This window comes from Malus domestica, chromosome 11, assembly GCF_042453785.1.
Source record: "Malus domestica chromosome 11, GDT2T_hap1".
Classification (NCBI taxonomy): Eukaryota; Viridiplantae; Streptophyta; class Magnoliopsida; order Rosales; family Rosaceae; genus Malus; species Malus domestica.
In genome coordinates this window covers 17,038,697-17,051,995 of record NC_091671.1, presented here as the reverse complement: position 1 = coordinate 17,051,995, position 13,299 = coordinate 17,038,697, and the positions used below count along the sequence as shown (strand labels likewise).

Here is a 13,299-nt window from a genome sequence, read left to right as displayed (position 1 = left end):
ACCACTCTTATTAGCATCAAACACAAATTTCTCAGAATTTAAAATAGGGAAAACCTTATTCCCAGTCCAGACTATTGTCGAACTGTCCATGTGAACAATAACAAGCAGGAACATTCTATCTTGGGGACTTATTTTGAATCTTTTGAAGCCAAAACCGAATTCGGGCTGGTTGAATAAGAGCAGCACAACTAACCAAATCACAGAAACTGAATCTATCACATTCCCACTGTGAACATAATCCCCAGTTTTGTTCAAAAGGATCAAGACATAACCAAAAACTATTATTACAACACCAAAGAAAGCATATAAACTTTGCATGTCAAGCTCAACTGTGTGAGAGACAACTATGCGCCGGAGGAAGGATAAAGATGAAATGCCTTAAACTGAAGATGTGAAATTAAGAGACTTGACAATGCAATGGAAGAAACAGACCAACTTTTCAAGTCTTCTGAAAGAAATGGAGGTCAACTGGACCACAGGAGTGTTACTCATGATTTTTCTACTGATCATTTGAAGAAGAAAAAAGATACATTTTACCGATCATCGTCCTGTTAGTGCCATCTAGTCTTGCACTTTTACTTTCTCTAAATTATAGTGAGTTTATGTATTCAAACCTTATGAACGTAAGTTAAATTTAGAACTAAGTGAAAAAAAACTTACATAATCGAAAAGAGCTTATTTAGTCTCAGGGTTTTAGCCAGAATAGAATGTAGGATGAAGATTGTGCAATGGTATTATTGGGTGTGAGTTTATTGATCAATTTTAATTTTGTTGTTAATTTCATCTTGTACTTTATGGTAATTATGCAATAGGGTAAAAAAGACATTTCACATTTAAAATTTAAGTTGGGTGTAAAAATAGGTTGTATGGGTTCAAATAAAATTACCCAAATATTATTTTGCTTGTTAGTCCGACACTGGACTAAATGATGTGGAGCTAGAAATAATCACAAGGCGAATTTTTGGACAAAAGAGGACAAAAATACCCTTGAGGCATAACGAGATTCCTACGCACAAGCAGCGAGTAATCATCCCTCAACCAAGTCAAAAGTGCCCAAAATAGATAACAATTCAAAACCTATCTTATCAAATCGCTTCTACAAGGTAACTCCCAAAACCTATTTCATTGCATATATTTTTTTACCTCATTTTCCCTTTTTTAGCTAATCAATTAGCTAATTATCTTAATCATTCCATAACTCCCCAAATATTTTTTTCAAAATATGTTAATTAGTCAATTAATAGATTTATTACCTAATTAATCTATTGATGGCTAATTAACCATAATTTACACCCAAAAAATACCTAAATGGCCGGTCCATGCTGACCATTCTCTCCCAAAAACGACTCTGAACTCTTGCTAAAATTCTCTAGAATTCTCAAACACTTTTTCTCTCTAAATTCTAACTTTGGCATTAGAGGTTCTTCGGCCAAACCCCCCCCCCCCATTCATCATGGGTGCGTGAGGCTCTTGGCCTTGACCTAAGGTGTTAATTGTTTTGTAGGTGCAATTTTGTCCAAGTTCAAGGAGCAAAAATTTGCATCCACAAATTGGTGCTTTCATTGAGAGAAGAGTCACACACTCGTAGAAGACTCTCGCATCAAAAGGTTTTTCTATTTTCTTGTCCATTTGTAGATTTTTCGTACGTTCTTATTATTAGAATTTTTTATTTGCAAAGATTCTTTGATAAAATGTAAAAGAGAAATACAATGGCTAGAAATTTAGAAAATTCCACAAGTGAAAATTCCAATATTCAAGAAATGGGACCACGACAATCCACGAAGCTAAATGTGATCATAGGAGCGGCACCATCGCTACGGGGCTCCACCATGGCAATCACCACGGTGGCTACCACGGTTACCATTACCTGCGGCGAGGTCCATGGTACCACCACCACGGCTCGAGCTGTGCCATCCAAGGCTCACCACACTAAGGCCATGGCCTAAGCCATGTCATTCCAAGCCCAATGTGAACTCAATGCGTTGCCAAGCCGAGCCCAAGCCTCGCACCCATGTGCATCACACTCTGAGCAGCCTGCTCCCGCCGAGCAGTCCACTTTCGCTGCTCCTGTGGCACAGCCTGCTCCAGCTGAACAGCCCACTCTCGTGGCTTAACCTACTTCCACGGCCCAGTTTACTCCCGTGGCCTTCCAAGTAGCCCAAATCGATCCAAGATTAGTTCAATTATCCCGGCTCCAAATTTCCAGACTGACGATCGAACCATGAGCATTTTCACCACATTTTTCTTGGAGAACTAGCTATTGTAGCGCACCGAGATGCAACGTGCCCCAGACGACGTGTCCGGAAGTAGGATAAGGTCAGACAAAGAACTTCTCTAGCAGCGTCCCTATAAGCAGCCATTTGACCAGCCACGAACCGAGCGTTCAAGCAGTGTACACTCCCGATTGGGCCCTCGAGATAGCGTATACTCCCATTTTAGAGCGCAGAAGAGCGTGCACTCTTGACTAGGCCCACAGATGAGCATACCTTTACAGTTGGGGTCACACTCCGATAGTCAACATGAGCAACCTTCCAGGCAAAGTGTTTATTCGTGGCTAAACCAGCAAGGAGCATTATCCACCTCATATCAGAGTAGGCAGCACGACGGACGGAAAGAAGCAGTCACTCAATCCAGTTTAAGTTCAACCAGTAGCCTGCGAAGAACTCACTCGCCTGTTAGGAACGCGCTGCACGCTTCGCATCCATGACATAGACGAGCCAAACATATGGAAGAACAACTTAGACCAACAAGTCATAGTTGGGGGCAGCTGAGAGCTCCACTACCTCAACAAAGGCAAATTCAGGAAGAAGTACAGAGACTCTTGACCAAACGATTGCGCAATTTCCAATGCAACGAGGTCACCGACGAGGCACTACGACGGAGCATGACCAACATAAGTAAGTCACCCTTCACGGACGAGATCTAGGCAAAGCCTCCATGCGAGTTCAACATGCCACATATCACATCTTTCAAAAGGGATGAAGACCCAGAGAGACACTTAAAGCACTACTGAAGTGCAATGATCCTCTATCGAAACAACGATGATCTCATATGCAAGATATTCGCCACCACTCTACAGGGTGAGGCACAAGATTGGTTCTACACTCTACCGCCACTATCCATCTGGAATTTCGACGAACTTTCTTTGGTTTTCACTAAAGAATATTCATCCTATCACTCGATCAAAAAGAAGTCCGACCATTTGTTCGACGTCAAGAAGAACCCAAAGGAGTCGCTTCGCGACTATGTAAGGAGGTTCAAAGTAGAGAAGGCAAGGATAATCGAATGCAACACCTCGATAGCTAGAGCAGCCTTCCAAAAATGACTTCCAGCAGACCACCCGCTATTCGAAAAATTAATCATGAAAAAAATATCTAACTCTGGCAGACTCTTACGCTCTAGTAGAGAAGCATGCACTTTGGGACGAAGCTTGCCAATGCACATTCAAGGACATGAAGAAGTACCCAACATCACCTCCCTACTATCCAAACTGGAAGTAGTGGAGGACTTATTAGCATGTTTGACGGTATCTAAAGCAGCAATAAGCTCTACCATTATGCGAGAATAGCTGGGTGCCCGACTACCTGTATGCTACCTGTATTCTACAGTTTAAAAGCTCTCCTCGATGCTATTAAAAATTCAAAAGCTAACTTTGATGATAGTTGTTGTAACCCAGAAGCTTAAGTTTTACCTTCAAATGCATGCAGTCATCCTCATGAAGCACTATTTCACCCAATCCAGACACGCGACGATAAATGCATAAGACCTTGGCGAATGCAAAGTTTTCTGACGAATGCAACAACTCGGCCCAAAAGACACGCCAAAGGAAGACGAACATTGGAAGGACACACTCGAAATCAAGTTTTTTCCTTGTAGCCCCAAAAGATTCTACATAGAGCAACATGTACCGGCAGTTCAGCACCACTTCCTACTACATGTCACACGGTCCTAGCCGACCCTTACTCCATAATTCAACTTTAGAGTGGTCCAATACCAACAGTTGAGCATCTCCTGCTGCGTGTAACATGGGCCCAGCTTCACAGGCTCTCTACCACACATTCATGATGCAACAGAGCGGTCCAGCGATGCCCCAAAGGTAGCCAAACGCGCCTTAGCCATGCCTGCTCCAACCGATGGAGACTTCTGGCATTTGCATGTCCACGGAGCATCTAACTACAAAGGTTCAAGAGTAGGCGTAATCCTGTCATCCAGACGGTTCGATGCCTAGGTTTCAAAGTATCCAACAATGAAGCAGAATAAAAAACCCTACTAGCAGGCTTCTGAATGGCAAAAGGTTTGGCAGCGAAAAAGTTCGCAATTCATTCTGATTCCCAGCTAATCACTAGCAAGACTGCTTGAGGCGCTTCAGACTTACACCCTTACTCAAGTTCCATAGGCAGACAATGCTCACGTGGACACACTAGCCGGCCTAAGCTCCGCCCTTGACCACCAACTCAAACGCTCTATTTCGGTGGAGTATCTAGATGAGCCGAGCATAAAGGCAAAGCTAGCAGCCGAGGTGTCACAGGTTAGTACAACTCCAAACTGACAAGATTCTATCGTAGACTACCTAGTCAATGGCAAATTCCCCACGAAAATATTGGAGTCTAGGAAGCTCCAAATCAAGGCAACACGCTACTACATGTGGAACGACATTCTCATCCGAAAATCCTACACCACCACATCTTCGTCGCCTAGTGCCTCCCGATGACTTGAAGGTTTTAAGCTCAATCCACGAAGATGTTTGTGGAAATCATTCCAGAGGTCGATCCTTAGCACAGAAGGCTCTTAGTGCAGGCTACTACTGGCTTACCATGCACCAAGATGCTTAGGAGTTAGTACAAAAATACGATCGTTGCCAACGCTACAAGTAGGTACCAGCACTACCTACTAACGAGCTACACCTGCAAACGAGTCCTTAGTTGTTCATGTAATGGGCAATGAACCTGGTAGAACCTATGCCGCCTGCTACTGGGGGCAGAGGCATGATGATCATGGCAACCAACTACTTCGCCAAATGGGTAGAAGCAGAGCCCAAGATGACCACGACTAAAACAGACGTAGGGCACTTCATATGGGGGAACATTATTTTCTGATTTGGCATCCCTCAATCCATCGTCATCGACAACGGCTCGCAATTCGTGGGCTAAGATGTAGCTAAGTTCTTCCAAAAGTATAGCATCAAGCAGCACATATCCATGCCAAGATATCCTCAAGGTAGTGGCGGGCCGAAGCATCCAACAAGATGATCATCGACTACCTCAAGAAATCCCTCACCAACAAGAAGGGAAAATGGCCAGATGAACTCCTCGGATATCTATGGGCATATCGCACCACCAAAAGCGAGCAACCAGTGAGACTCATTTCTCTTTAGCATTTGGCTTAGAAGCAACCATTCATCTCAATGTTATCAAGCTAAGTATCACCACATTACTACTAAACATGGAACAGAATAGTAAGGAGATGACCACAAGCTTAGATCTGGTAGAAGACAAGCTCGAGCAGACCATCACTTGCATTGCAGCCTACCAACAACAACTTATTTCTAACTACAATAAAAGGGCCAAGATCTGGCAGTTCTAGCCTGAAGATCTAGTCCTAAGAAAAGCCTTCATCACTGTTTGCAGAAAAGGCTCTAAAAAGATGGATCCCATTTGGGATGATCCGTACAGGATTAGCAGAGTAGGCAGGAATAATAATTACACCCTTGCCACCATGAAACGATAAAAAGATTGAAAAGCAGTGGAGCGCCTACAATCTGAAGAAGTACCATGTGTGACCTCCTGCTACATCAAAACCCAAAGACTTAAAAAGCTCGATGGGCACCACCTCAGAAGTCGAGGACTATCCAGTTGTTATGAAGTTCCTACCTTACAACTAAGTTCTTCTTCGTTTCACTCATTTTTTAATGAGGAATTCAGAAATAATCACAACTTGACTCAACTGCATACTTACAACAACTGATCACTCCTGCACTTTAAAAGAAGACTACGCCCTTCTTAGGGACTCATCGCAAGAATTACGCCCCCCGATAGACCAACCATGCTCTCTGGTGCCAGAAGGTAAACTAATTGCTCTCCAGTGCGAGAGGGTAAACCAATTGCCCGACACCCACATGGGTCAGCTCTCCAAGACGGGAGGATAAACTTTACACTCCGAATATCCAAACGTGGATGAGCCTGACTGCCTTAAATAACTAGATGAACGATGGCTTGCGCCGGGATTCCTAAAAGTAGCCACGATGGTATTTTTCAAGGCTTAGCTAATTAAAGGATTTTGGGTCTCTTGTTCTAATCCGTGGGGAACCGGGCCCTAGAGACGGATGGGGCACATTACGCAGTACGCCTTACAGATGGCTGCCTTGCAACCCTAAAGTTACTACCGATGGCACTAAGGTAACCTACGGTTTCCAGAAAACTGCCTACGGCTTACCCTTCGAGCAATAAAGCCATGTTAGACTTATACAACCGCATATTCTTATGAAAGGTTAAACAAGCTAGCGCGCATATACGAAGCTTTATCCATTACCGACATGCTACGTAGTCAATAAGCTTCACCTTTGCCAAGTGCGAAACAACCTACACCAAGTCCTAAAATGTTGTGATACTTGCTATGCAACCTACGGAATTGGAGAAAGCCAAGGTTAACAGCCTAGTGGTTACGTGGACTTGTCTGCTTCTATAAGTAAGGCATTCGGCTGCCAACCCTATGACTAATAACTTTGCAAAGTTCTACACCAACACCTACGACTGCATAGGCTATGTGAGCTTATCTGCTTATAAAAAAGTAGCATGCTTGCCATTGGTCTATCAAGTCTAAAGGTTAGGGCATGAACAAAAGAAGTGGAGATGAAGAAAAGCGAAGGAAGCATGTTTATAAACAATTAGCAAAGGCCAAAAGAGTTCAAGCAAAACAAGAGCTACAAGGAAAAATAAATAAAATCCTGAAGGCTACCTAGAAGACTACAGCAGCTTGAACATCCCACGACTACTCGGTCGCCACACCTTCAGTAGTTGCAACGCTCTTAATAGCGGCATCATCCAGCGCTTCTCCCCCGGCTACCCCAGCCTGGGCACTAACTTTTCCAACTACTTCACCAATGGAAGCCTTAAAAGTAAAAGCAAGCAAGTCTTCCAGAGAAATAAAGAAGGTCTCGAAACCTTAAGCTTATATTTCTTACCATTCAGCTGCTTATTCTTCTCAAGTATACCAACACGGATGCACTGCAGCTCATCCACTTCTTTCTTCAAACTTTTGTTGATCTTCAGTACACCTTGAAGTTCTAACACTTGGGGTTCAAGCCTATCGATGATTCTCTTAAAATGGATTACTTGATTATAAGCAGCAATCAACTCTTCATCTTTGGCATAAGCAGCGAAACGAAGCTTAGAAACTGCAAACTCAAGATCTTGAATCTGAGGTATGTAACATCCAATCTCCTTCTCTGCACTTTCATACTTAACTTGGATCGCGTCAAGCCTAGTCTTCAAGTCAACAATCTCGTGGCGAGCAGTCTCAAGCTGCAAAGAAGTGAGGGCAGAAATATTAGACCTCTTTAAAGCAACAAGCTTAGAATCTAACCTCTTGATCTCCTCGGCAGCAGGCAGACCCTTATGAGCAGCGGAGGAAGTCTTCAGTTTTTCTCAACCGGTATCTCTTGAGCAGGCGAGGAAGATCTTTTTTTTTCCACCTTCATTAATAGTAGGCTCCACGACAGTGATCAGACGAGCCAATGCATCCGCCTTGATCCTCTTTACCTCATCTTTCGGGAGTAGTCTAACTTTCTCTCGACGAAGAGAACTAAGCAACCAACGCCATTCACGGTACTCAGTAGGGGAGCTCAACCTAGCATTCTAGTAGGCAAGAGGCTTGCATGCCCAGCATTCCAGTAGCTTATAAGGTCCACGACCTTCTCATTTCTCTCAATCACCGGCCTAGCCCGTGTTAAGACCAAGAGCCCAAAAGACATGAGCCATGTAGCCCGTTTAGCACTGCATCCCAGCGTTTCAATCCGCAATCCCAGCCGCACAAGCTATCCATGGCTCTAGCTAAGTTGAGCAACCTAAAGCAGTAGTCCCTACCACAACACTTCCTTAACCTATGCCGAGCCGACTCTTGGCCCCTGCCAGCCGACATGCCACACCATCCCAACGGCTGCCCAGCGATAACACTATCCAAGAAGAAAACAAGAAAAATTAAATTTTTTACATCGATGTGGCACGGAGAAGACGAAGAAATCAACGAAAGACGGTCCTTTGCACGGGCAAGATGTAGAAGATTGCTAGAGGAGGGGGAACAAATATCCTCTAAGCTCTCTATCTCTTGTAGGGTAAATCGCTCTCCAAAGTTGATTTAATAACCCACTTAAGGTGAACTTAAATAGGCTTTGAGAGAAATTTATTTCCTTTTCTTAGAAAGATCTAATTTCCTATTAAAGAGGGAATCTACATCAAAATAGGAAGCAATCCTACGAAGCAGCCCAATAGGTATGGGGGCATTTGTGGAACCAAAAACAATCACAAGGCGACACGTGGATTTTTGGACAAAATAGGACAAAAATACCCTTAAGGCATAACGGGATTCCTACGCGCGAGCAGCGGGTAATCATCCCTCAACCAAGTCAAAAGTGCCCAAAATACGTAGCAATTCAAAACCTATCTCATTAAATCCCTTCTACAAGGTAACTCCCAAAACATATTTCATTCCGTATATTTTTTTACCTCATTTTCCCTTTTTTAGCTAATCAATTAGCTAATTATCTTAATCATTCCATAACTCCCCAAATAATTTCTTTCAAAATATGTTAATTAGTCAATAAATAGATTTATTACCTAATTAATCTATTGATGGCTAATTAACCATAATTTACACCCAAAAAATACCTAAATGGCCGGTCCCTATTTGCCTAATACGGCCGGCCATATCCCTATATATAGCTCACCATTCTCTTCCAAAAATGACTTCGAACTCTTGCTAAAATTCTTTAGAATTCTCAAACACTTTTTCTCTCTAAATTCTAACTTTGGCATTGGAGGTTCTTCGGCCAAAGCCCCCCCCATTCATCGTGGGCGCATGAGGGTCTTGGCCTTGACCTAAGGTGTTAATTGTTTTGTAGATGCAATTTTGTCCAAGATCAAGGAGGAAGAAATTTGGATCCACAAATGCTTCACTAAATTAATCCAACTTAGTCTAGTCTAAGCCAGTCTAGCTTAGCCTTTGAGCTTAGCCCAATCCGAGATAGTCCAGAACAAACGCACCCTTAAGGGATATGAAGTCTCATTCGAAATTTTAGACAAAAGTACTATTGAGATATTGAGCCTTTATGTATCTCGTACACATTCTTTCTCTCTAATTTTGTTCTTTAATTCTTCTTCTACTTCCTCCTGCTTTGATGCATTTAATATGGTGTATTCGGCCCTAGAAACTATGTAATTTCATACCATAGAAGATGCGATGATTTCATCTCCTGATGAGCAATCTCCTTCTCTTACCCTCAACCTCAGGCCCCATGGTCAATCCAACCCCCCTTTTCGCCCTCTTAGCCAAAACCCCAAAGCAGGTGTTCCTAATCACCCCAATCATCTTCCTTATACTAAACTTTATGCACCCCCTCCCATTCCTTCATCGGCTCCACTTGCACCCGCTCCCTCCACCTCTTTGCTTGCTTTGAGAAATCCTAGTTCCCATTTGGGTAATCTTCAATATAGCTCTCGACTTGTGAATGGGCATATTGTGAATGGGATCTTTCTTCACCAAGAAGCTGCACTGGACTGCCCATCTAGTCATCAAACTCAAGATCTGGGCTTGGGGGGAAACGGTGGTCTACCGTGTTCTAACGGAATGGTCTCCCCTGATGGGGTCCACCCACAAGATATCTGTTCTGACTCTGGTTTGAATTTGCACCCCTTCCCAAATGTGGGTCCCTATATCCTGACTAAGTCGCCCACCATTTCCCATCTATTGCAAAAGGTGCAGAGCTATCCTCCTTTACAAAAGGATAATTCCCATTCCCATGATGGTTTCTGTACCTCGGTCTCGAGGCCTGAAAATCCCATTTTTCAAGAGCCTGGTCTTGTCACTAGTCTGATTGCGACTCCTCATGTCTTGGTGGTGAGTCCTAAAGGTAGGTATTCGGATGCCATTTGTGGTAACGGAACTCGTCTAACTGGGCCTCTCAACCTCCATTACTGTCAACCAAAAGTTGTGGGCAATAGGAAAGTGGTCTGCCCTCCCATCACTGTTGCGGCTGAAGCGGCGAAAGAATGGCGTCATTGTCTTGTTGGGTATTTTATTGATAAGAAACTCCCATTCTCTGCTGTTTGCATTTTAGCTAAAAAGTTGTGGGCAAACAAGGGTCTAGTGGATGTTCTTGCCAAAGATAGTGGCTTCTTTTTCTTCAAATTTAGGGATGATTCAAGTTGTGTTAGTGTGCTTGAATCTGGTCCCTGGCACCTTTCAGGGAGAATGTTGGTTATTACTCGGTGGAGACTTGGGATGGTGCTATCCAAGGCCTCACATGTTAAAGTCCCTATTTGGGTTAAGTTTTTCAATGTTCCTCTTGAACACTGGAATCATGAAGGTTTTTGTCATATTGCAAGTGCTGTGGGAAAACCCCTCCATGTGGATTCTCTCACTGAATCGAAGAAGCGAATCTCTTTCATGAGAATTTGTGTGGAAGTTGATGCCTCTGTGCCTCTTATTGACTCATTTGATCTTGTGGTCCAACCTGAGGAGGAAGGGGAAATTCCCGTTTCTGTGGAAGTTAATGTTGAGTACCAATGTAGACCTCGTTTATGTCTTCATTGTAAAACTTTTGGCCATTATGAATCTGCTTGCCCCCACACGCCTAAACTTGCCACATCTGAAACACCCACCAAACCCACCTCAGTAATTCCTCCACCACTTCCCAAAGAACCTCATCAGCTTCCTGATTGCTCTAATACTTTTAAAACTCCTAAAAAGAAAGGGCATAACAAAGGGATGGTTATTTTTCCTACCACTACCTCTGGTACTCAACCACAACTGCTCCCTTCTAGCCCCAAGGTGATTTCTCTCCCTTCTGAGGATGACATGGCGGTGTCGAACTCTTTTGAGGCTCTTGATCGCCTTGAGATTACCTCTGACTCTGAAATTCAGGCTACTGCTTCTCCTGATACGTCGAGATGGCTGAGTCGTATCTTGGGTAGGAATGTTGATGCTCTCCCTTCCAAGGGGCTTCGCCAAAAGAAGAAAAAGAAAAAGAACAGCAAGAGCAAAAATGCACCTATTAAAGTTGTTGGTAAGGGTATTAGTGCCCAAGCCTCGCCTCCGTCAGACCGAAATGATTAATCTAGCTTGTTGGAATGTTAGGGGGCTTAACGGGCTCCCTAAGTAACTGGAGGTTCGTAAGTTCATTGATACAAATAAACTTTGTCTGGTTGGCCTCATCGAGACTAGGGTCCATGTGAATAATTTTGATGCTGTTACTTTGTCTGTCTTTCGTAATTGGAAGGTCCTCAACAATTACAATTGTCATGTTAATGGCCGGTTATGGGTGGGTTGGAATCCTACTATGCTTCATGTTTCCCTCTTGGCTGAGACGGATCAAGTTATTCATTGTCAGATTCAAGTTATTGATACCGGCCATAATTTCTTTGCCACTTTTGTTTACGGCTCTAATGACGACACTCTCCGTAGGTCTCTTTGGGCAAACCTTTGCTCCTTTGGGTACTCCATTGGGGATAGTCCTTGGATTAGTCTTGGTGACTTTAATGTTGTTCGGTTCACTGGTGAAATTGATGGGGGCTTAAATATTAGGTCTAATGCTGTCATTGAGTTTGGTGAATGTTTACTTGATGTTGGGCTTGACGATTTGAGATACTATGGTCAGCTCCTTACTTGGTGTAATAGGCAGTTTAATGGCATGGTTATCCACCGCAAATTGGATGGTGTCCTTGTAAACAGTGCTTGGTTATCTTTATACCCCTGCAGCTCCGCCATGTTTCTTCCTCCTGGTGCCTCTGATCACTGCCCTGGGGTGGTCTTTGTGGGTACCTCCCAAACTCATAGAAAGTCTCCTTTTAAATTCTTCAATTTCTATGCTGATCATGAGAATTTTCTACATATTGTTGCCCATGCTTTTAACACTCCTATACAAGGTTGTCATCAATTCCAGGTTGCTAAAAAGCTTAAGCTTGTTAAAGTTGAGTTGAAAAGGCTCAATTGTGACCCTTCCCATCATGCTTCCTTTGCGGTTAAGAATGCTAAGATTTCCCTTGATAATTGCCAAGAAAATTTAGCTTCTACGCCCACCAACTTGTCTTTGGTTGATCTAGAGCAAAGCTTATTGAAGAACTACTCTGATTGCCTTGTGAGGGAGGAGAGCTTTGTCAAGCAAAAATCTCATGTTCATTGGATGGCCTGTGGCGATAGGAACACTGCTTTCTTTTACAATTCTATTAAGAAACGTGCTAATCGGAACCGTATTGCCTCTATTTGCAGAAGTGATGGGTCTGTTACATCTGTTTTGCTAATAAAATCAAAGTTGTCCTTCCTAACATTATTAGTGATGCTCAGTCTGCCTTTGTTGGTGGACGGCGTATTGGGGATAATATTTTGCTTGTACAGGAGCTTTTTCGAGGTTATCATCTGAACAATGGTACTCCTAGGTGTGCAATCAAGGTGGATATCCGTAAAGCCTATGACACTTTGGATTGGAATTTTTTGCTTGGAGTGCTTTCAGCTTTTAATTTTCATCCGAGGTTTGTTCAATGGATTCGGTGTTGTATATCTAGCCCTTATTTCTCTGTGGCTGTTAACGGTGAGTTAGTCGGCTTTTTTCCCGAGAAACGTGGTCTTAGGCAAGGAGATCCCCTCTCTCCTTACCTCTTCGTTATTGCCATGGAGATTTTTTCCTTAACGATGCATGCTAGAGTCGCTGCTTCCCCTTGTTTTCGTTTTCACTGGAGATGTGACAATGTTAGGCTTAGTCATTTGGCTTTTGCTGATGATTTGCTGCTTTTTTGCCATGGTGACTCTTTATCTGCAAAGGTTATCAAAGAGGCTCTAGATTATTTTTCTATCCTTTCTGGTTTATTTCCTAATGCCTGTAAGAGTAACCTTTTCTTTTCTGGGGTCAAAACTAGAGAGAAAATGAGAGTTGTATAGTGCTTTGGGTTTCAAGAAGGGTCTCTTCCCTTCAAGTATCTTGGAGTTCCTTTGATCACTTCGAAATTGAATTATGCGGATTGTGTGCCTTTACTTGAGAAAGTCGATAATCGTATTCGTAGTTGGGAGCATAAAACTCTATCTTTTGCTGGG

At 43.1% G+C, this 13,299-nt stretch overlaps 1 protein-coding gene across 1 annotated transcript; it reads left to right on the top strand.

The window, feature by feature from the left end:
* Positions 1-11,551: 11,551 nt before the first annotated feature.
* Positions 11,552-12,631, top strand: LOC139189457 (uncharacterized). The gene has a single exon (XM_070808413.1). It carries the CDS (start codon positions 11,552-11,554, stop codon positions 12,629-12,631), a length of 1,080 nt encoding a protein of 359 aa, XP_070664514.1.
* Positions 12,632-13,299: the final 668 nt, after the last annotated feature.